This window comes from Arachis ipaensis, chromosome B3, assembly GCF_059453495.1.
Source record: "Arachis ipaensis isolate K30076 ecotype BB chromosome B3, ASM5945349v1, whole genome shotgun sequence".
NCBI lineage: Eukaryota > Viridiplantae > Streptophyta > Magnoliopsida > Fabales > Fabaceae > Arachis > Arachis ipaensis.
The window spans coordinates 1,927,544-1,949,186 of NC_142438.1; the positions used below are offsets into that span (position 1 = coordinate 1,927,544).

The 21,643-nt window shown below is 34.3% G+C and overlaps 4 protein-coding genes across 4 annotated transcripts; all 4 read left to right on the plus strand.

Annotated features, from left to right (window-relative positions):
- The first annotated feature begins 200 nt into the window (after positions 1 to 200).
- LOC107629353 (Peptidase C78, ubiquitin fold modifier-specific peptidase 1/ 2) lies at positions 201 to 5,530 on the plus strand. The gene is made up of 13 exons (XM_016332129.3): positions 201 to 444; positions 540 to 884; positions 1,377 to 1,642; positions 1,824 to 1,911; positions 2,016 to 2,191; positions 2,880 to 2,970; positions 3,174 to 3,296; positions 3,458 to 3,505; positions 3,579 to 3,655; positions 3,915 to 4,003; positions 4,297 to 4,408; positions 4,670 to 4,772; positions 4,955 to 5,530. The coding sequence occupies exons 1-13, from the start codon at positions 273 to 275 to the stop codon at positions 5,182 to 5,184; spliced, it is 1,920 nt and encodes a 639-aa protein (XP_016187615.1). The 5' UTR covers positions 201 to 272; the 3' UTR covers positions 5,185 to 5,530.
- A 679-nt stretch (positions 5,531 to 6,209) lies between these two features.
- On the plus strand, positions 6,210 to 11,152 carry LOC107629352 (tetratricopeptide repeat (TPR)-containing protein). Its single transcript, XM_016332128.3, has 11 exons — positions 6,210 to 6,584; positions 7,262 to 7,478; positions 7,843 to 7,935; positions 8,007 to 8,108; positions 8,183 to 8,350; positions 8,485 to 8,573; positions 9,059 to 9,180; positions 9,292 to 9,473; positions 9,698 to 9,982; positions 10,166 to 10,313; positions 10,509 to 11,152. Exons 1-11 carry the CDS (start codon positions 6,337 to 6,339, stop codon positions 10,880 to 10,882), a joined length of 2,028 nt encoding a protein of 675 aa, XP_016187614.1. The 5' UTR covers positions 6,210 to 6,336; the 3' UTR covers positions 10,883 to 11,152.
- Positions 11,153 to 11,207: 55 nt separating this feature from the next.
- On the plus strand, positions 11,208 to 15,258 carry LOC107629351 (Haloacid dehalogenase-like hydrolase (HAD) superfamily protein). Its single transcript, XM_016332127.3, has 8 exons — positions 11,208 to 12,023; positions 12,198 to 12,268; positions 12,400 to 12,558; positions 13,052 to 13,118; positions 13,428 to 13,523; positions 13,675 to 13,721; positions 14,122 to 14,202; positions 14,931 to 15,258. The coding sequence occupies exons 1-8, from the start codon at positions 11,688 to 11,690 to the stop codon at positions 15,052 to 15,054; spliced, it is 981 nt and encodes a 326-aa protein (XP_016187613.1). The 5' UTR covers positions 11,208 to 11,687; the 3' UTR covers positions 15,055 to 15,258.
- A 1,317-nt stretch (positions 15,259 to 16,575) lies between these two features.
- On the plus strand, positions 16,576 to 21,082 carry LOC107629350 (DNAse I-like superfamily protein). Its single transcript, XM_016332126.3, has 9 exons — positions 16,576 to 16,932; positions 17,463 to 17,555; positions 17,825 to 17,969; positions 18,413 to 18,614; positions 19,171 to 19,249; positions 19,658 to 19,719; positions 20,066 to 20,152; positions 20,306 to 20,409; positions 20,695 to 21,082. The coding sequence occupies exons 1-9, from the start codon at positions 16,705 to 16,707 to the stop codon at positions 20,772 to 20,774; spliced, it is 1,080 nt and encodes a 359-aa protein (XP_016187612.1). The 5' UTR covers positions 16,576 to 16,704; the 3' UTR covers positions 20,775 to 21,082.
- The last annotated feature ends 561 nt before the right edge of the window (positions 21,083 to 21,643 follow it).

Genomic DNA, 21,643 nt, shown 5'->3' on the forward strand with positions numbered 1-21,643 from the left:
AGCTCCATTTAAAGGTGTGACGCTAGCCAATGAACTGCTACCTGCACAAATCAGTAAGTCTTATCATTTTTATTTATTTATTGCTTGGAATGGGCCTAGATCCAAATTGTATGAAAAAACGGAGGCCCAATTTAATATTGGGCCAAGGCGAGCTCAAGACCAGAAACTAAAGAAAACCAGATAAACGTTTCCAACCGAAAAAAAAAATACGTTTCTTAACATTTGTGTTTTGAACTGAGCAGACCAAATAGAGAGATACATGCTATTATTCCATGGCAGCTCACAGCAACCGCCGCGTGACGCTGCTATGCCGCCCAACCAAACACCTCATCTCAGGATCCGACCCGAAAACATACTGGCTCGTCGGATCCCCCTTCTTACCGCCGCTCACCGTCGCATCCCTCCTCCTCCGCCTCTCCTCCGATGATCTCCACAAAGAATCAGGTTTTCCTTCTCTCTCTCTCTCTCTCTCTATCAATTTCAAATCTTAAATTCACTTCAACTTTTTCTCTGTCTCGCGTTTTGGAATTTGTAAACAGAGGAGCTTCGGACATTGATTCCTAAAGGCTTTGAAGTAATTGGAGCGCTTGCTTACGGAGCCGGCGCCGACGCTCAAGCGGCAGTTCATGCTGCTCGCAGACTGAGGAAGCTTCTATACGGTGAAGAGGAAGGGGATAATCGACCGGTGATCGGAGCAGTCGCCGCCGGTTCCGGCGAGCTGAAATTTTTCGTGTCGGAGAGTGGAAAATCGAATAGCCTCGAAGAGGTTGATTCAGTTGTTGAAGAAGAACATTCGGAGAAGTATGTGTGGGAGAATGGTTGCTTGGTTCGTTGTGAGCTTCCGATCAAGTTGCCAGTATATTATCCTCTCAAGAATACGAGTGGTTAGTTTTATTCAATTTTTTGTTTCTTCTAATCTCAAAGTGTTCGTTTGGATTGGTGTTAATTTTGCTTTGCATGTTTTGCTGGGGTTGCATTTTGAAATTAACTTCAATCAATTTATTGTTTTTGCATTGTCATATAATGAAGCAATCTAGGGATTGGAAATTGGGGTTTGTGAGCTAGTAGCGTTAATTGATAATACTTTGATGATGGAAGTTATAGAGCACAGGACTTATGAGATACAATGAAAACTTTAGCTCCAAGTAACTGAATTTGAGTTGCAAGATGCCTTACAACTAAGAACATATGTGTGCGTCCACATGTACGCGAGTAATAGAGAAATGTGAGCGGGGAAGAGTAGTGGATTATTTTGATTAGGTAAAGTCAGTTTTGATATAAAGGAAGAAATTGGGTATGTCTTAGTAGTGTGGCATTCCTAAGTTATCTATATGATAGAGGCATGCTTAACTAGTTTCTAAATGCAAATTTCTCAGATGTTGAGAAAGCATTTGTGAGGGCAATTGAAGCTGTTGTTGCTAAGTTAAGAGATTCACAGGCTGTGTACATGTTAGAGGCATTAAACAAGACCTCTATGGATCTACCTGCACCCATTGTAATTCGTGGTGGCCATTTAGACTTTCGAGCAGACCTCTCCAACATCTGGCATTTGGCTGAGGGTGGTGATAATGTTGATGTGAATTCTCTACCGTGTTCATACTTTTCTGTCATCAGTAAAGGATCGTCAGCATTTTCTGTGGAGGTAAAATTGTTGATTGTGATATTCTTCGTTTTAATTGTTTAATTGCTGCTGATGTTATATGATAGTATTTGTGATTTATTTTTAGTGGTTATTTATTTTTTTGGCCTGCTACCATGAATCATGCGCATTGTGAATTGTGAAATGACTTCAATCATCCATTGTGATATTTTCTTCTTCTTAGAATGCAGATACCATCCAAGTTAGTGTTCTCTTTAACAGCTTAGGGCCATCATCAGCGTCTGCTGTGCCTGTTGCAGAGTACATTCCAGGTCAGGAATCAGGAGTTAGGGTTAAATTGATGTCCTATATCCTATATGTTAGCATGATTTTTTTTGGGGTATTTTTTTAACTGAAGTTGAATTATTACCTTCAGCCCAGGATGAAGCCAGGCTCCTTGTTGTGGATATTAAACTAGATGTACTCTGCTATGCTTCTAAGAACCTCCCCTTGAGGCATGCAGTTTCAAGATTAATCATCCCTGGTTTAGCTGATCAGTTAAATGCATTGCAGAATTCAATGTTGCCTAACCTTTTGGGACAACACCCTCAGGTGAGGCAATGCATTCATATAGGCAGCTTGGTTTTTCATTCCACCTTGAGTCTAAACATTTCGCAAGAACATATTCCTATGGTTAATGGATGTAGAGGTACATCGTACATATTCATTTTTCTGTCCTGTATGATGCACCAGGATTATGTGTAATTGTGCTTGTCTGACTTTTTCATAAGATTTCATTAGAAATTGGTTTTATTGTTTTGGAATGGTTTATGAGCTCTAAATAAGGTCATGACAATGATTAATGGGTTACTGGATTCTCATTTATGTATGAGTGATGATTCCCCACCCAGTGGGATAAGGTTTTGTTATTGTTGTTGTTTGTATGAGTGATGAAAGCATTAGTAATTGTATATTTGGATATATATGTATAAGTGCTAAGAGATACCAATGTGTCTGAAATTTCCCAACAGATATTATGTTATAGTAGATCAAGATATGATTAAAAAAACAGATCTTTCTTCTGCAAATGCTTGTCTGTGCTAGTGGGATATTTCAGATGCAATTTATGAAAGAATATTGATATTGATTTTACTTTTGTGGATAATACGTCAACATAATTTCTGGTTTTCTTTTTATAGTTATCTATTTTGCTAATTTTTATACTTCAAAATTTTATTTTCACGTGTATTTAATACATACTTTTCTTTTTTATTGACTAACAAGTTTTTTGAATTGTCAGATAAAACCTTATCACTTCAGTCCTCCTCATGTTCTGCATCCAATTACTGTTTTCTATGAACTGAGTTTCGGGGAGACAGAAATGAAGCAAGGTATGCTTCTGTAATCTGGCATGGATAGGATATTTCTTTTAACATTTACCTGTCTCTTTTAGAAAATACTATCACAAGGCTATTTTGTCTGCTGTTGTTAAGTTTCATAGAAGAATTTATGTATTCTATCTCTAGACTTTTCCTGTTTATCATTATGATCTTATCATGCATCTCTGTTATATGAAATATTTTGCTCTCTGCAGTTGAAGTTAGGAGATCCTTACACACAAGGTTGGGATTACCTTTTGATCGACCCCTTTTGAGAATCGCTAACGCCTTGGATTTTTCAAAATTGAAAATTGGTGGTCTTGGCTCTCAACAAAAGGGTAATAAGTAGATCTAATTTATTTATTTATTTTGTAATGCTTTATAGGTACTGAGAATTATGATTGCATCTGCATTTCCATTGTTTATTTTTTAGTAATAACTCCTATAATTTCCTCTGTTTTATGCCTTCAGTTACTTAATATTCTTTTCGTAATATTAGGTTCAACTTTACTCAAGGATGTACACATTGGGATTCCAAACAGTGGGGGTAAGTGCTATTTTGCTCTGTGTCTCAGTGTAATTTTTCTCTGACTCATCTGAAAATGTTATGGTTTTTGCAGTTTCCGGGGGAAGTGTTTCTCTTGTTCAAGGTTCCTATGAATACTTTCATTATCTTCAGGATGGTTTTAATGATTCGGTAATTTCCATCTTTCTGCTTCCCAATGGTTTTGAAATTACATGTCTTCTTTTTCATGTTGGCCTTTATTGCAATGACATAACCAAATACACTCCATTTGTAATTACTGAGTAACTGGTTTTAAATTATCAGACAAAGATAATCTGGTTTTATGCAGTTGTAAATCACTTCTTGAAATTGTATATAATTAAAGCAAAATGGCTCTTAACTCTATTTCTTTGTAGTATCACAAATTAAATCACTTACTTTGATTTTATAGGGATGGGGTTGTGCTTATCGCTCTCTCCAGACTATCATTTCATGGTTCAGACTCCAAAACTACTCATCTATAGAGGTTCCTTCTCATAGGTATTTTCAGTTTGCCTCATCTTAAGGATGGATTTTGTTACTAGGGGATATGTCATTTCATTTTAATATTTCTTAGAAGTAATTTAATCTTAGCTTATCTCCGTATTTTCTCTTCAGGTTTAAAATTATACTGCACTTTATTTTTTTCGGTTTGATGTAGTAGTAAATATATATCATTGAAGAGATTTTATAAATCCACTATTCCAGCCAAAATTCATTCATATCACATAAAAATCTTGGCATGTCATACTTGTGCGAATGATTCAGACTGACAAAGATGCAACCTTTCTCAGAGAAATACAGCAGTCACTTGTGGAGATTGGTGATAAAGATCCTTCTTTTGTTGGGACACGGGATTGGATTGGTGCCATTGAGTTGAGCTTTGTTTTGGACAAACTTCTTGGCGTAAGTATTCTCCTTATTACAGTATTTGGTAACATTAACCTTTTGGTTAACTAAACACTAATTGATTAAACGTTAACCTATGGTTTTTCTGTTCCAACTGGACAACATATGCTGAGCCCTAGGCAAAGAAGGCTATCTAGATACTTGATCTGATCTGAACAGAGTGCAAACCTTTTTTTTTTTGTTTTCTCTTTCTAAATCACCTATTTGGGTTCTAGATAAATTATTTGACTTGACTAGGTTGTTTTCTTTCTGAAACAGGTCACATGCAAAGTGATCAATGTTAGATCCGGAGCTGAGCTTCCAGAAAAATGTCGAGAGCTAGCATTGCACTTTGAGACCCAAGGAACACCTATTATGATTGGTTAGTCAATGATATACTTTTATACTTTCCATCTGTCATTCATCTACAACATTTCCCAAAATGATTGGCTTAAATTCCAAAGTATATATTTTTTCAGTTGCATATTCGCTTCAATGATTTGTCTTTTGCTCTCTGATATTTTCAGAATGAGTTACTCTTAACCCTCTAGCATCTAAATGCAGGTGGGGGTGTACTTGCATATACACTCTTGGGAGTGGATTACAATGAAGCAAGTGGAGATTGCGCATTTTTAATACTCGATCCACACTATACAGGCACAGATGATCTGAAAAAGATCGTTAATGGTGGATGGTGTGGGTGGAAGAAAGCTGTTGATAGCAAGGGAAAGAATTTCTTCTTGCATGATAAGTTTTATAATCTCCTTCTACCACAGAGGCCCAACATGGTTTGATAGGATCATTTTCATGGAGGGTAACAATTCCTAGTTTGTACCAATTTTCTTGCAATGGAATGGTAGTTTTTCATGGTTGGAATTTGATAGTTCAGTTAATTAGTTGACTCACTTTTGGGTTGGTGTTTGTAACTGGCATTCTGTGACTGTAGTCTATTATATAGGATTTACCGCTGTTATCTATTTGAGTTACTTGGACAAATAAATGATGCGAGCAAAGGGTATTCCAAGATAATTAGAGTATTATTTTATCATTTTACTAACATTTTTACTTTAGAGGAATTTGATCCTTCAACTATAATAGTTAATTTTTGTAATAATGATTCTTTTAAAGTTTTGTAGTTTAGTATATTAGTTCGATAAGAATTAAGTTGACTAATAAAAAAGGGTTACTTGTGAAAATTTCTAACCAGCTGAGGGTTTTGACTATGGAAATATTAGTTGATAGTATAAAGGTTGTTTTTAGGTTATATTTATTGTTCCTTTTTATTTTTATCAAACATTAAATTATTTAATATTTTAAAAGATCAAAGATATTTTGCCAAATATTTTTGTGTTAGAAATTGATATGTTAAAAATAAAAATTAATAAGTGTTTGCCAACATTTTATATGAAATTTCTTAATTTTACATAGAAATGAAAGTGTTTGAATTTTTTCTTAGAATAAATGAAGCTAATAGCTTAATAATTGTTGTGTTCAGTAATAAAGATTTAGAATAATAAGTAGAGAATGGATATTATAATGTTTATCTTAATAATATTATTTTTTTAAATCTTATAAATGTATTAACCTACAACGTAATAAAATTATGTGTGAATTAAAATTATTAAAAATAAGATTAACATTTTCATTTTATGCAGGGAAAATGCAAGTTAGTTTGTTCCTTATATATTTTTTAAGTCAAAATATTTTTTTCATATAAAAAATATGAGCTAAACCATATTTATTATTATTTATAAAACTATTTTCGTTTGGTTAAAATTTGGTGAGAAAATATTAAAATAAGGATACTAGAGTAGGAAATATCTTTCTCCCAAAAGTTCATTAGCAACGAAAAAGGTAAAACCGAAGAAAACGCGAAACCTAACAGAAAGAAGAGAAGACCGTGGTCGTTGTCAACAGAAAGCAGAGAAAAGAGTTCTGAGTGAAGCATGAAAATGGCGGAACAAATCGAAGCAAAGGTCGCAGCAGCAGCACCACCACCACCAACAACCGAAGCTGCAGAGATTCCTTCTAGCTCCAATTCCAAGGGTCTTAACCCTACCAAGCTCGTTGTTCTCGCTGACCTCAACGATCCTCCTGAAGCTGCCGACGACGACGACCCCCTCCCTCTCCCCCTCCACCATAATCTCCCTCCTCCTCCACCGCCACCACCGCTGCCGCCACCTCCTATCACCAGGTTCCCTTTCTTATTCAATTTCTGCTACTTCAGTGTCATGTTTCTTGTGGCTTTCCCAGTCTACCGAACGAAACAGATAATCTTCGAATTCTTTGTAATTAATTTAAAACTAGCTGTTTTTTCGGAGTATGTAGGGTTTTCCGTTTTCTTCATTCCGTTGTAGCGTTGAGTTTGTTTGTTTCTGAGCTTGTAGTGTGGGGGAACCAGAGCTCTCAGTTATGACTTCTGAGTTATGAGTGCCACTTAGCAAGGTTGTCAAATTCGCAGGTTTATGTAAACTTGTGGAGCTCACCTAAACTCGACTCATAGACTCGCACGAGTTTAACTGTTATTCTTCTTAACAAAGAATATATATCATACATAAGCTATATATATATATATATATATATACACTCAAATCTAGACATTCAAAATTAACAATTTTAACCACAAAACACATAATAAACTAAAACAGTAATAGAAGTTATAATAAGTACTTTAGTAGATTCAAATCATCAATAATTATGCAATAAGTACTTATAATTAAGCATTATAGGACTCTAAGCCCCAACATAGAACACATACAAATACAATCAATGCATCACATAATAGATAACATAAATGGAAGAACACATCCTTTTTAGTAATGCTAAATGTGTTTCTGTCATATGTCGTGATTTTTTGTAATGAATCTCTAGGTTGGCAAATGATGAAAACAGCCAAGACAAGAGTTTGTTGTCCAAAGAAAATGATACAGTTGAAGGTGAAGGTAAAAAGTTGAACAAATTGGGGAAATCTCGCTCCAGGCTTAGCAAGACAGATTCTTCTCTTGACTGTGGAGCTGATGCAGATGGTGATCAACATGTTCAGGGGGCTAATTCCTCTCGGGAGGAAAAAGTTAGCAGCATGAAAACTGTGAGTTTGCTTTGGAATAGTCAAACATTATCACCTCTTCATGTAAATTATCCTGCTTCTAAAACCACAAATTGATTTTCATTTGCACGAGGAAAACACGTTTATATATTGGCTTTGTTAGTTACTTATCCTTGCTGCTGATAAGTTCTCTCTCTCTCTCTCTCTCTCTCTCTCTCTCTCTCTCTCTCTCTCTCTCTCTCGGAGTAAAGTCGAAGGCTGATACCCAAAACTGTAGTCTTCACATAGTAGCTTTAAATAGTAGCACTTTATTACTTTATTGATAAAAATGTTATGGTGTTTATTCTTATCGTTCTTGTTGATTTTGATTCATTACTTAGAAACCATACCATATTCACGCTTGTAGGGCTTGGTTCATGTTGCAAGAAAGATGCCCAAGAATGCTCATGCTCATTTTATTCTTGGCTTGATGTACCAAAGATTAAGCCAACCTCAAAAGGTAGTGCCTTAAGATTCATCCTTTATAATTTGACACAGTTTTTTCTCGTTGGGTTATTAAAATTTCTTCAGGCTATATTAGCTTATGAGAAGGCTGCTGAGATCTTACTCAAGCCTGAGGCTGAGATTGACAGGCCAGAGTTGCTTTCGTTAGTTCAGATTCATCATGCACAGGTAGAGTAATCTTAATTTGATAAATTAATGATTCGAATCTTCCTGTCCATTGACATGATTTATAATCCTTATAGTGCCTGATACTAGAAAGTTCATCAGAAAATAGTTCAGATAAAGAACTTGAACCTCATGAACTCGAAGAAGTTCTCTCTAAACTCAAAGAGTCAATGCAGTCAGATATCAGACAGGCAGCTTTATGGAATACACTAGGTTTTATTCTTCTTAGGAGTGGCCGTGTGCAGGTATGAATACCTTGGTTTCTATCTAAATGTTTTAATATTCTTTAGGCACACATGATATTTCAGTTTCATCTTCAGTACCTCTTAACCTGATACCACTAACTCTGCTCTATGCATAAACCAATGTGCTGGTGTAGAGTGCTATCACAGTTTTGTCATCATTGTTGGCCATTGCACCGGAGAACTATGATTGCTTGGGGAACCTTGGGATAGCTTATCTTCAAAGGTTAGTTTGAATGGTAATTAGCTCTTCTTCTTCAATCCTGAATCAATGTATTCTGATAGTGTCACTTTCCGAAAAAAGAAAAAAAAAAGAAGCTTTATTTACTCTTATATGTGGAGGGGCTGATTCTAGGTTTTAAACCTTATTTGTTACTTTTCGAAAAAAGAAAAAAGAAGCTTTTATTTACTCTTATATGCGGAGGGGCTTATTCTAGGTTTTAAACTTATTTGTTTTTGAATGAGTAGTTTTAAGTGAGAAAGTTTAGAAGAGGAAACTGCCACATCTTGACATCTATGCACTAGTGGCTGTTGCTTTCCTAATTGAGATCTTTTGTTGTGTTCTGGTGACACTCCAACATGCTTTTATCTTGAATATTGCATTGAATTATTTGGAAGTTAACAATACTTTTGTTACTTTAGTTGACAAATGGTTTACAAGTTTCTAATCCTTTCATATGTTATCTAAATACTGTCTATTTTGTTTTCCAGTGGGAATTTGGAATTATCTGCAAAATGTTTCCAGGAGCTCATCCTGAAGGATCAAAACCACCCTGCAGCTTTAGTAAATTATTCTTCCCTACTTTTGTGTAAACATGCTTCAGTCGTAGCAGGTAGTCTCTTTGTGCACTAATTTTTGTGGATTTTGCACTGTTTTGCCATTTATGATCAAGTGGTTGAAGAAATTTATTTCTTACGGTTATTAATCGCAAAAAACTTTGTAGGTGCTGGTGCCAGTGCTGCTGAAGATGCTTTGGCAGATCGTGCTATGGCTATTCATGTTGCTAAGGAATGCTTGTTATCTGCAATTAAAGTGGATGGCAAATCAGCCCATATATGGGCAAATCTTGCAACTGCATTTTCTCTGAGTGGTGATCATCGAACATCCAGCAAGTGCTTGGAGAAGGTGCTAATGGTTCCTTGCTACAGTCATATATAGAATATAGTTGAGTCTATTCATTGGTTTTCTGGTCCTTGTTCTTAGGCTCTTAGCTAGTCTGTTTTCTCATAAAATGTCTGTTCCAGTTTGGCTTGTGTCAATGTCAATTTCCGCCTTATTATGTTTTGATGATAAACTTTTTGGGAAATTTTGCTAATTTTTCCATCCTTTCGGTTGTCATTGCTTTGTAGGCAGCAAAACTGGAACCCAATTGCATGTCTACTCGATATGCTGTTGCTATCCATCGAATAAAGGATGCAGAAAGATCTCAAGATCCTAGTGAACTGCTTTCATGCGCTGGAAACGAGATGGCTTCTATAATAAGGGATGGTGATTCATCACTGGTTGAGCTTCCAATAGCATGGGCTGGGCTTGCCTTGGTTCACAAATCTCAGCATGAGATAGCAGCCTCGTATGATAGTGAACATCATGAGTTGATGGAAGTTGAAGAGCGCACTGTTAGCAGTTTAAAGCAGGTAGTTTATTGCTTTATTTTATTTTCCGAATTCCATTTCCAGGATGAGGTGCAGTTGTCACACAGGAGATGATGTTTGCAAAGATTACTCAATATGTCATAATAATTCAATGTCTTTATATGTTTTGATGGATATAATATATTTTTCTTACATTATGTTGGGGTGTCATGCTTTTCCAACCAGGCTATAGCAGAAGATCCAGATGACCCTATGCAGTGGATTCAACTTGGCCTCCATAGTCTTTGCGCTCGGCAATTCAAAACATCACAGAAGTACCTCAAAGCTGCTGTTGCCTGTGACAAGGACTGCAGCTATGCTTGGTCTAACCTAGGTATTCTCTCTCTCTCTCTCACCAGAAATTTTCGCATCTAGATAGAATAGAATGACATACCAAAAAGTGACGCCAACGAATAAAAGGAAATAGAGGGAGCTCTTTATACCTTTTGGTGTAGCCAACCGTCTCTTTCCATCAAAGAACTATTACCCTTTTATCATTTGTTCTTATTGGTCAAACTTCCATGTATAGGTGTTTCCCTTCAACTATCAGATGAACCGTTACATGCCGAAGAAGTATATAAGAAAGCTTTGTCTTTAGCAACTACCGAACAAGCACATGCGATATTATCCAACTTGGGGATTCTCTACCGCTTTCAAAGACAATACCAACGAGCTAAGGCTATGTTTTCAAAGTCACTTGAACTTCAACCTGGATATGCCCCTGCATTCAACAACCTGGGTCTTGTGTTTGTAGCTGAGAGTCTTTTGGAAGAAGCCAAGTATTGTTTTGAAAAAGCCCTTCAATCAGACCCTTTGCTTGATGCAGCCAAGTCCAACTTGGTTAAGGTGATTTCCATGTCAAACTTGTGTAGAGACCTCTCTTCATGCCACGTTAAAGAATGATATGTACCATTTGAGGAAAAAAAAAAGAGCAATTGAGTATAGTGTGCTTCTTGCTCACCCCCAAGTATGTAATTATATATAGTCACTTAATTGAGTGCAATAATTGGCGCAAAGCAACTTAGGATGGTCAAAAAAGGGGAAAAGAAAGATACGAGAGAAAACATATCCATTTCTCATCATTATGAGCTCAAATGTTAAGCCTTGAGGAGAAATATTGAGTTTGTAATTGTATTATTTATAAATTGAATGGATCGTGAGCCTTAATGTAAATGGTAGAGTTAATATTTATCGAATGTTTTTAAAATTAGTAGTTAAGGAAAAGGGGGGGGGGGGTGTCAGGGGAGATTGTGTAAAATATTATTAATAAAATTTGAGTGTTTTGTTATTGTTTTATTTTTTAGGGTTATTTTTAATAGTTTACCAAAACGATATGAAAGATGCTTGTTTTTCCCTTTTTTTTTTTGGGTAATTGAAAGATGCTGGTGGATAGTTAGGGTGATGTATAAAAGCTATGGATGTTGAATAAATGGGCCTGAAATATGAGACTTACAATGATAACCTTTTATGTCCAATTCTTGTTTCATCCTTCAAAGCTTCAACAAATTTGTTGGATTCCACGTGGAGATTGCTCAGATGCCTCAGCCTAATCTTGCTGACATGCCACCAAAACCAAAACCTGTGTTCCAAGTTTGAACCTTTGACACTTTAACGGCCCCACCATTACCAATTTACAACCATATAACTTCTAACCAATTTTTGAGGATGTTATGCAATTGCAAGCACAAGAATTGAAGAAGTTGTAACAATGGCAGCACTTACCACCATAATCTCTACCTCCTCCTCTTCTTCACTCTTAACAAAAACACAACATAGCCTCCTCAAACACAACAAAGACCACGATCATGTTCCTGTTCCTGTTCCATCATCATCTTTCATGGGCACCCCAACAACAATTTCCCTTAAGTCAACAAGACCAAGAACAGTGGGAATTGTTAGTGTTTCTTCTTTTAGAGTGAGCTGTTCAGCTGCTTCTTCTTCTTCCACTGTTGTTCCCTCTGCTCTTCTCTTTGACTGTGATGGAGTTCTTGTTGACACTGAGAAAGATGGCCACCGCATTTCTTTCAATGAAACCTTCCAAGAGGTACTTTATATTGCTTTGCACTACTTCACCTTTAACTTAGTTACTCTATCCATTTGCATTTTGTTAGCGAGCTAACAGGAATATTTTATGTAAACGTAGCATGGTTGTAAATATTTTTAAGAATGTGATTACTTCAACAAATAACAATGGTGCCTTATTGATTGGGAAATGCAGAAAGAGTTAGGTGTGACCTGGGATGTGGACTTGTATGGAGAACTGCTCAAAATTGGAGGTGGAAAAGAAAGGTACATATATATTTTTCTTTCCCCCCCAATTCAAAATTTTGTTGGAAAGCATGCCATTGTCATTGTTGAATTCCTTATTTGATTGAATATGGAACTATGCAACCGATGATGTAGCTTTCTTTTAATGTTAGGATGACAGCATACTTTAACAAGACAGGTTGGCCGGCGAATGCCCCGACAGGCGAAAAAGAAAGAAAAGATTTCATAGCTTCACTCCACAAGCGGAAGACGGAGCTATTCATGGCTCTCATTGAGAAAAAGCTGTTGCCTCTTCGTCCAGGTGTTGCAAAGTTGGTTACTATCTGTTCTTTTTATCTTATTTACCAAACCCTGGTTTCTGTTTTAGATATAAAAAGTTTAACAACTTCTCTTAGTCTCTACTAAACAGCTTAATTATCTGGTTAATTTGTTTCTTAGCCTGGTGTCTAGCTGGTTATAGGAGTTCATAGTTGTTGCTCCTATTCTGCATATAAAACTATATTATGAGACATGGTTTTCGATTTGTATGGTTTATTTATGGTGTTAGGATAAGCTTTTGAAAATTTAAAAGGAAAAAAAGGGGCATATCCAATACAAACCGTAAAATCTGAATCGAAAGAAAATATCTACTTGCTTCTAGTAAAACACAGAAAACAGATTTTTTCCCAGATTATGCTATATATATATAAGCCAACTCAAACTCAAGAAGTAATTGTATTTTTCTTTGAAATAATACCCATTATCAAGATACACTAAATATGTGTGCCTTTTCTTATTATATGTGTCTTCTTATCAAACATGTAGGCTTATTGATCAGGCTTTAAGCCAAGGAGTTAATGTAGCAGTGTGCAGCACTTCTAATGAGAAGGCGGTAAGCATAATCAGTTACACAATTCCTTAAATAGTTTTCTTTTGTCTCGATTGAACTATCGGAATCTGAGTTCATAAGATATAGATATATAGATTCAGTTCTCAATAGAAGTAACCTTATTGTTTTGTGATGACATTGCTGTATAATTGTAGCAATGCATCTAATTTGTGCTATACAATTGGATTTGAATTATGATGTATGTCATTTTCTTATGGTTCAATCTATACCTTTTGATTCCGTTAATGCATGATATACCAAGTTCAACATAGTAATCTCATCCAATAGACCTAAACTTTGAGTTGCTTTTAGGTCTCTGCAATAGTATCATTCTTGCTAGGGCCTGAGAGGGCAGAAAAGATAAAGATATTTGCTGGAGATGTTGTTCCCCGGAAAAAGCCAGATCCGGTAACACATTTTTATCCTTCTAATGTTAATTCGCTGGATTTCGATGTCATGGCAAAACTCGAGAAATTATGCATTCATTCATTGTAAGTGATTGAATGTACTACATGTCAAGATCTTATCAGCTAATTGCATTTCACTCTTCCTATAACAGGCAATCTATCTCTTAGCCGCTAGCACTCTCGGCGTTGAACCTTCAAGGTACCTCACAATGCATAGGCTATAAATTTAGGGTAAAATTGTTGCATATAAGATGTCATAACATTGTGATATTCTTGGCTAGGTTCTATACATCAGTTTGAACTGTTAGGAATATTTTGCAAATAGTCCCTCGATGTGTCATTTGTCTTTAGAGATCAACAAGCACTGAAGTGTGTCTTAAACTGCAACTTCAGCGCTTGTTGATCTCCTATGAAGATTTTTAGGATTCTATCATTACTCCTTTTAATAATTTGCAAATTGTCCTTCTTTGTCTTTCGATTTTCCGACACGTCACGTGTCTTACTCTCTTACACAACAACTTCGTTGCTTGTGATCACTCATTTGTTTTATTTTCATTGGTATCTCACATTTGAATATGAAATGCCCTTTTTTTCCACAGATGTGTTGTGGTTGAGGACAGTGCCATAGGCCTAGCAGCTGCAAAAGGAGCAGGGATGAAGTGTATAATAACAAAGAGCGGGTAAAATTTTCTCTAATGACAATGGAAAAAACTACTTTATGTTCTTCAAAATTTCTACTTGTTTGATAGAAATGTTGGATATCATGAAAGTTTCTATTTCAATGAGAGCATATACTAAAATGCATTTATTTCTTTATTCTACAACTTTCATATCCAATTGAATTTTTCTTTTATATGGTTGTTTAATTAGTTGATATGAAAAATAGTTATTTCTGTTAATAAAGTATTGTTTTAGTCCCTAACATTTGGATTAAGCCATAATTTCATCTCTAACATTACCTATTCTTATCTCAAGTGTCTTATTTCGTCCTATTTTAACTTCTGCCCAATTTTTTTTTCTTTCAAGAATACTCTTTAAATCGTAATATTGTTAGTGGTAATAGTGGTGGTTATAGTGATTTGAAAGTGAAAGTGGTAGAAGAATAAGAAAAACAAGATAATAATAGAGGAAAAATGGTATTTTGGGAAGAAGAAAGTTTTAATTTTAACCGAAGGACAAAAATGTAATGAAATAAAACGTTTGGGACAAAAATATTACATTTTAAACGTTAGGTACAAAACAAAGATTCAACTAAAACATTAAAGACTAAAATAGTACTTTACTCTATTTTTCTTTTTTGCTAATGTAATATTACATTTATATGATTGACTTTCTGTTTAAAACTTTTTAACACTAACAATGCTGCATTATCTTAGTTTTCCACTAACCCTCTCTCTCTAAATTGTAGCTATACAAAAGATGAAGATTTCTTAAATGCAGATGCTGTGTTTGACTTCATTGGTGATCCTCCTGAGGAGAGATTTGATTTAGCATTCTGTGGAAACCTCCTTGAGAAGCAGTATGTGAGCTAGCAAGCAAACAAACTATATATTTCAGTTCATGCTCTTAGGATTTTGTTCAACTCTACTTTGCTTATGTGTATCAGTGCCCAATTTCTTTTTTCTTTTTTTTTTTCATGTTTTCATTCCTACCTTTTCAAATCAATGATGAAAAGATCACCATTTGGTTGTATAAAGAAGCTTTAACCATAAGAGAAATGTTATTTTAACATCTAATTTCTTCTACTTAATGATTCATGTCTGTTTTGTTAACATTGATTGACATTCTTATTTCCACCCTTGGATTTGATTTGGTGTCCATAAACATGTTACTTTTTGCAAGTTCAAATATTGTAACTCTAACATCAAAGAAGATTCACTCTTGATAAGTTAAATATTATTCTCAAAAGAAATGATGTTATTTGATCCATATATTAGATTTTATTTAGCAAAGACAATTTATTATTAATGATAAAAGAAAATAAATAAAAAGTGTCAAAGAGTTTAGTTAACTTGTATTTTAAAGACACATAATAAGTTTATTACTAGTGAAAAATTTTAAATATTTTTATTTAATTAATATAAAACAAATGCATTGAAAACTTAATTTTTTTTTTATAATTTTAACATGTGCCCTCTTACCCAAATCAATCTCTACAATTTTTAAAATCGCACTTCAAACTTTAAAATACGCAAAATAGTCCACAAAATTTGTTTTTGTTTGACAATCCAATCTTCTCCGTTATTCACTAACCATGAAACAGTGGAACAAAGAAAGGAAACAACCAAACCAACTTGGGTTGGTTGAATGGTCAGCTCACTCGTCCGCTTAAGTAAGTCTTGAGAATTCGAATTCCGCCTTGTACATGCAGCAACCCATTGGCTAGCGGCAAACCCTTAAATGGAGTTCAGATCAGCGATGAATTAATCCTTGACCTGTCAGGTTAAGAGATACCGTGGACGACAAAAAAAAAAAAAAAAAGAAAGAAAACAACCTACACAAGTGTGTAAAAAGTAAAATTACAAGGGCCAATAAGAAGCTACTATTGGATAGTAATGATGAAATACATTTAAACTACATGTTTAATATATAATATATATTATAATTATTCATTTTAGTTGTGCACACTCATAAAGTACGAATTAAATATGTTCTAAACATATAAAAAAATTCTTCACATACTCATAAAATACAATTTTTTCCTTCTATTTTTGAGAAATTCAAATATAAGGATTTTTTTTAAAAAGGTTATATTTTACTTAGAATCTAAATATAAATTAATTTTGATTTTATATAAATTTTTCCAAACATACCTTCGAATCCATACCAAGAAAATTTTAAATTCCAAATAATAATAATAATAATAAGAATTTAATTTTAATGTATTAACAATGTAAATATTTTTATACCATCGTTTAATCACATTTATTTTTTTAAATAATTATTCATATAGTTAATATAAAAAATAAATTCTATAATAATGATTATAATAATAACAGGAAAAGAGTGGGAAAAAGTTTTTAAAAATAAATAAAATAATGAACCTAAAAAACAGCACTATTTGTTAGTAGTTGTTACCTTGTTACACTCAGAACTGAGAACAAAACACAGTGAACTGAAAAAGAGTGTTTGATTTCAAATCGATGAACGAAGAAGAGTGAAGAAAGAACGAAGCGAAGAAGATGAAACGTTTCTTCCAGGTTATCAACAAAGACTCCGATGGTTCATGCAAGAAGCCCAAAGAGGAAGGAAATTACGATAATGCCACTGACACTGACACTCAGAAGAAAAAGGAGCCATTGAAGTTCGTTACTTGGAACGCCAACAGCTTCTACCTCCGCGTCAAGAACAACTTCCCTGAGCTATGCAAATTCGTCACTTCCTTTGATCCTGACGTCATTGCAATTCAGGTCCCAAATACACTTTCAATTTTTGTTTTTCTTGTTGAATCTGTGTGGAGAGGATCATGGATTAGGTTATTGTGTTGATTTTTTAGCTCTTCATGAGAATGCCTATGACATGTTTGTTTTATTGTTTTTAAGAAAAATGCAGTTTTTATTTTTTCAATTGAAAGCTACATATAAAAGAAATTAGGGTGTATAGCTAAATCCTTAAAAATTGAAAGATACAATTTTTATTTATTATTAGTCTTTTTCTTTGAAGATAGAAAGTGTAGTTTCTGAGAAATGCTATATTATCAATGTTTTTTCCTCCTAACTCAAGCATATGAACCCTTGTCTTATAAATGACTTGTTTCTGTGGAAGGCAAATAATTGAAGGTGTTTCACATAAGCATGAAAGTGATTCTGCTTTAGTTGTAAATTGTCTCCATGACTTGTTCTGTTTTGTTGGGACTTGGGGAACATTCTTATGATTTTATAGTAAAATTGATGGTAAGAAATTAAGAATATTGAGTATTCTAACATCAGATTTTCGATAGGAAGTGCGGATGCCTGCTGCTGGATCTAAGGGCACACCCAAAAATCAGGGAGAACTTAAGGATGATACAACCGCGTCCAGGGAAGAGAAGGCGGTACTTTTCTGTCATGTTATTTTGAGTCTCAGTATGCATTAGATATCATGTATAACTTATGAGTTATGAGCCAATCCTTAGCACTATATATATTTGACCTGCTGGCTTACTCGAGTTATTCTTAGTAGAGCCACAAGTCTGAGGATTTGATAATAAAAATGATTATTCAAACAGGGTTTGACAATTTTTGTCTAGTGGAACTTTTTCATTATCTGAATGGGACTATAAGATTTTCATTTGTTATCTGACTTTGATAAAAAATGTTGCAGGCATTGATGCGTGCTCTTTCAGCTCCACCTTTTGGGAACTATCGTGTTTGGTGGTCTCTGGCAGATTCCAAGTATGCAGGGACAGCACTATTTGTGAAAAAATGCTTCAAACCAAAAAATGTCTTTTTCAATCTTGATAAAATAGGTATAATGACGTTAATTTTCTATCCTGCGTTGATTTGCTCATCCTTATGATCAATTTTCAAAGAATTACTTTACCATAATATTATTATTACTACCTTCTTTTCTGAACGAAACAGAAAGAAAGAAATGAATTGAGAATCTAGAATTCTACTAAGGGTGAAGTGGGTACGAGTACGAGTGCGGGAGGGGTTTGAAGATTTCAAGAATTACTGTTTAAAAAATTTTTCTTCCTCGGTTTCAAAATATAATTATCATGTCATTTTGAAATGCCTTTAATTGTTAGGAACTTGTCATATATCATTCAAACTTCCACTTTAGTGTTTTAATGAATTTTAGATGTTCTAAACGACAATTAGGATAGTGAGTTTTACTGGAACATATTTTCATTGCATTATATTCAATAAGTTTTCTTTAATGCTTATGGAAAACTTTTTTTGCTGCCAGCTTCAAAGCATGAACCAGATGGCAGAGTAATCTTGGTTGAATTCGAAACCCTTCGGTTGTTGAATACATATGTTCCAAATAATGGGTGGAAAGAGGAACCAAACTCATTTCAAAGGAGAAGAAAATGGGACAAAAGGATTCTAGAATTTGTTACACAAAATTCAGACAAGCCTTTGATATGGTGTGGGGATCTAAATGTGAGGTAGCTAATCTCCATTTTCCTTTTGTCTCTGGCAGTATGAGATTAATAAATTCCAATCTCTTTGTTTGGTGGCATACTTTTCATTCTTGTCATTGTAGCTATGAAACAAGTTCAGCTCTTTGTTAGAATCCATGCCATGAAGAAAGCTGAAATTCAAACAGTTTGAGAGGATAACTAATATTGATATTTTCTTTTCATTTGGTGCATCTATATGCATTATATGAACTTAATTCATTTAGGTTACACTTTTCCTGTGATTAACTTTTTAAATATTGTTTTCACGCAAAACAAAAAACACTTAAATATAGTTTTACCTAACCCCAAACATCTTCCTCCCTATATTCATCTTGCATATCCTGAATTCTAGTAACTCTTATCGATGAATAATTTGGCCATTTCTATTTTACTATCTTACACCAGAGAATTATTTTGAGTGTTGCATGTCGTTTTTCAAGGAGTTTGATATATCATCCATATTTTTAATAATTCATCTATACTTTCATACTTTCAAATGAAGAGATTATATGTAAACCTCTCATAAATTCATTGTTGGCAGCCATGAAGAGATTGATGTGAGTCATCCAGAGTTTTTCAGTGCAGCGAAACAAAACGGCTATGTTCCTCCAAATAAAGAGGTCTAATCACTTTACTCTGAAGTTCCCTTTAAGATTGACTAATCTCTTTCGACTTTGATAGATTTATCTCCTAAAATCTTGATACCTTAGTCTGGATTTAGGATGATTTATATTCTAAGTTACATTGCCCTCTCACACAATTCATATGGTATAGGCTTAATAGGTAAATAATGTATAAACTTTTGCCACATTTTCCTAAAGTTTAACTTAATTATGAAGAGTGGGTGTAAAAGATATTGAACCCGTCAAGGACCTGTTCATATAAGCTCTGGTACAGTGTTAAGCATAAGTTTCCTTGAAGCTTAAAGTTCGTTTTCCTTAAAGCGCCTCCCAAATAGTGCAGTATAGTTCTCCATATTTTATATCTGAATTAAAATCCTGATGATTTGGCTTTTATCTTTTATGCAGGATTGCGGGCAGCCTGGCTTTACTTTATCTGAAAGAAGACGATTTGGTAACATCTTAAAAGAGTGAGTGACTTCACTGTTCTTTTTCGTCGTTGTGTTCTTGTTTGCTATATCAGCATGGAAAATCCCATACCTCCCCTTGAACTTATTATCAACTTATCATTTGCTTATTGGATATTCTCAAGATTTGTTATATTTCATACCTGAATCAATCATAAGCTAGATTCTTAGGATCTAATTAGTAATATGGTTATTGTGCAGTTGTAAGAAATTTTCATAGTAGAATTGCTAATTTAAGATAGTAGATTTCAGACTCAGGATTGTTTTTTTTTTTAACCTGTGTTTTGGTCTCCTACAGTCTGTTAACCTATTATATCAATTCAATAACCAAGAGTTTTCATGCCTTCAGGGGACAGCTGGTAGATGCCTACAGATTTCTGCACAATGACAAGGACATGGAACGAGGTTTCTCATGGTCCGGAAACCCAATAGGAAAGTAAGAAATTGAATCTATCTTGAGCTATATATCATTGCCGTTGATTCTCAGCATTATTGCTAGTTAAATGTGATGTTGAGCCAGTGCACTTGAGTAATGTGAAGCACACTTTAGCTTTGGCCTGTTAGTCCTTATGATTGTTTCTCTTTGAAGGTATCGTGGAAAACGGATGCGAATAGACTATTTCCTAGTTTCAGAAAAACTCAAAGACAGGATCGTTGCATGCGAAATGCATGGACATGGAATAGAGTTACAAGGTAAGCTTTTCATTCATGGAATTGACACTCCTTTTTGGCTCCATATTTGTCTAAACATTCCTCTTCATTCATGAAGGGAAATATGATTTATATTGTTAAGGATATGTAATTATACTTAACTTTTGTTTCAAGGGCTAGATTATAAAATTTTATTTAGTATAAGGATATGATTACAAATTTATGAACTATAATGGCCTAATTGAAAATTGAGTGTCACTGCACCTTACAAGTTTTACTTTTACTACTTTTCATCTATACCTGACATTACTTTTTTTATCTCTGCAGGCTTTTATGGAAGTGATCACTGCCCTGTTACACTGGAGCTCTCTCCAAGTTCCAACTCTCAAAATGAGAATCCAGAATGACAATTTCTTTGCTTCTTATTTAACAAAACCACTGCCTTCTTTCTTTCTTCACTCCATATTCAAATATTGAATATTTTGTTAATTAGGAAGTCATTGTAAACTTTGTGTCTATTCATGGAAATGCTTAATGTTATGGTATTGATTAGGTGCTTTATTAAGCTTTATCATGGTCTATTTGTTGATAACTACCCACATTAAGTGAAACAAACTTCTAAGTTCTAACAATGCTATTGCCACAAATGGCATTCACTTTATTAAGTAATTGGGGTCATCAATTTGGCCTTCTATATCAATTAATTTATTCGGTATGTGATGGTAGGCTACAAGTACATGTGCTAAACGAATTTTCTTATGTACTAATCACTTTTCATTAGATGCTTTTATATTTCCTTGTACTTTTTATGAATCATAATACCATATATATAGTGTAATTACATAGTTTAGTTTATTTGTCAGAGTAAATTTTATCTACAAACGGAGAGAACATTTATGTTAAATTGAAGAAAATTTAACAAAAACATTTATGTTGGGGTTGAAAAACATATTAGTAGAAGCATTGGAGGAAGACAAACACTAGCATCAAAGACATATGGACAAAGACTAGAGGATATATACAAGTTCTAAATTATATGATATGTTGTTTAGAGCTTCCAAAATCCATAAGAGGAGAGCACTTCTACTTATGATGATTTGGGTTCTTAAGAAAAGTTTGTTCTCTTGGTTCTTGAAAGTTCACTCATTTTTTAAATTAGTCTTCAAATAATTTTTTTAGTTATATTAGTCCTTGAAATATAAAATGTAAGTTAAAGTGATCATTCTGTTAGTTAGATGATGACATGTCACGTTAAGTGCCATGTAGCATGATGACG

What these genes read in the sequence shown, in the direction of transcription:
- LOC107629353 (XM_016332129.3), top strand. Translation starts at nt 273, where the DNA reads ATGGCAGCTCACAGCAACCGCCGCGTGACGCTGCTATGCCGCCCAACC. An exon ending in TTTTGGGACAACACCCTCAG is followed by an intron (nt 2,192 to 2,879) that starts GTGAGGCAATGC and finishes TTGAATTGTCAG; the next exon opens with ATAAAACCTTATCACTTCAG. An exon ending in AGGAACACCTATTATGATTG is followed by an intron (nt 4,773 to 4,954) that starts GTTAGTCAATGA and finishes ATCTAAATGCAG; the next exon opens with GTGGGGGTGTACTTGCATAT.
- LOC107629352 (XM_016332128.3), top strand. Translation starts at nt 6,337, where the DNA reads ATGAAAATGGCGGAACAAATCGAAGCAAAGGTCGCAGCAGCAGCACCA. An exon ending in TTAGGAGTGGCCGTGTGCAG is followed by an intron (nt 8,351 to 8,484) that starts GTATGAATACCT and finishes GTGCTGGTGTAG; the next exon opens with AGTGCTATCACAGTTTTGTC. An exon ending in GGGATAGCTTATCTTCAAAG is followed by an intron (nt 8,574 to 9,058) that starts GTTAGTTTGAAT and finishes TTTGTTTTCCAG; the next exon opens with TGGGAATTTGGAATTATCTG.
- LOC107629351 (XM_016332127.3), top strand. Translation starts at nt 11,688, where the DNA reads ATGGCAGCACTTACCACCATAATCTCTACCTCCTCCTCTTCTTCACTC. An exon ending in TCAATGAAACCTTCCAAGAG is followed by an intron (nt 12,024 to 12,197) that starts GTACTTTATATT and finishes TGGGAAATGCAG; the next exon opens with AAAGAGTTAGGTGTGACCTG. An exon ending in CCCGGAAAAAGCCAGATCCG is followed by an intron (nt 13,524 to 13,674) that starts GTAACACATTTT and finishes TTCCTATAACAG; the next exon opens with GCAATCTATCTCTTAGCCGC.
- LOC107629350 (XM_016332126.3), top strand. Translation starts at nt 16,705, where the DNA reads ATGAAACGTTTCTTCCAGGTTATCAACAAAGACTCCGATGGTTCATGC. An exon ending in TGTGGGGATCTAAATGTGAG is followed by an intron (nt 18,615 to 19,170) that starts GTAGCTAATCTC and finishes CATTGTTGGCAG; the next exon opens with CCATGAAGAGATTGATGTGA. An exon ending in TTTGGTAACATCTTAAAAGA is followed by an intron (nt 19,720 to 20,065) that starts GTGAGTGACTTC and finishes TCATGCCTTCAG; the next exon opens with GGGACAGCTGGTAGATGCCT.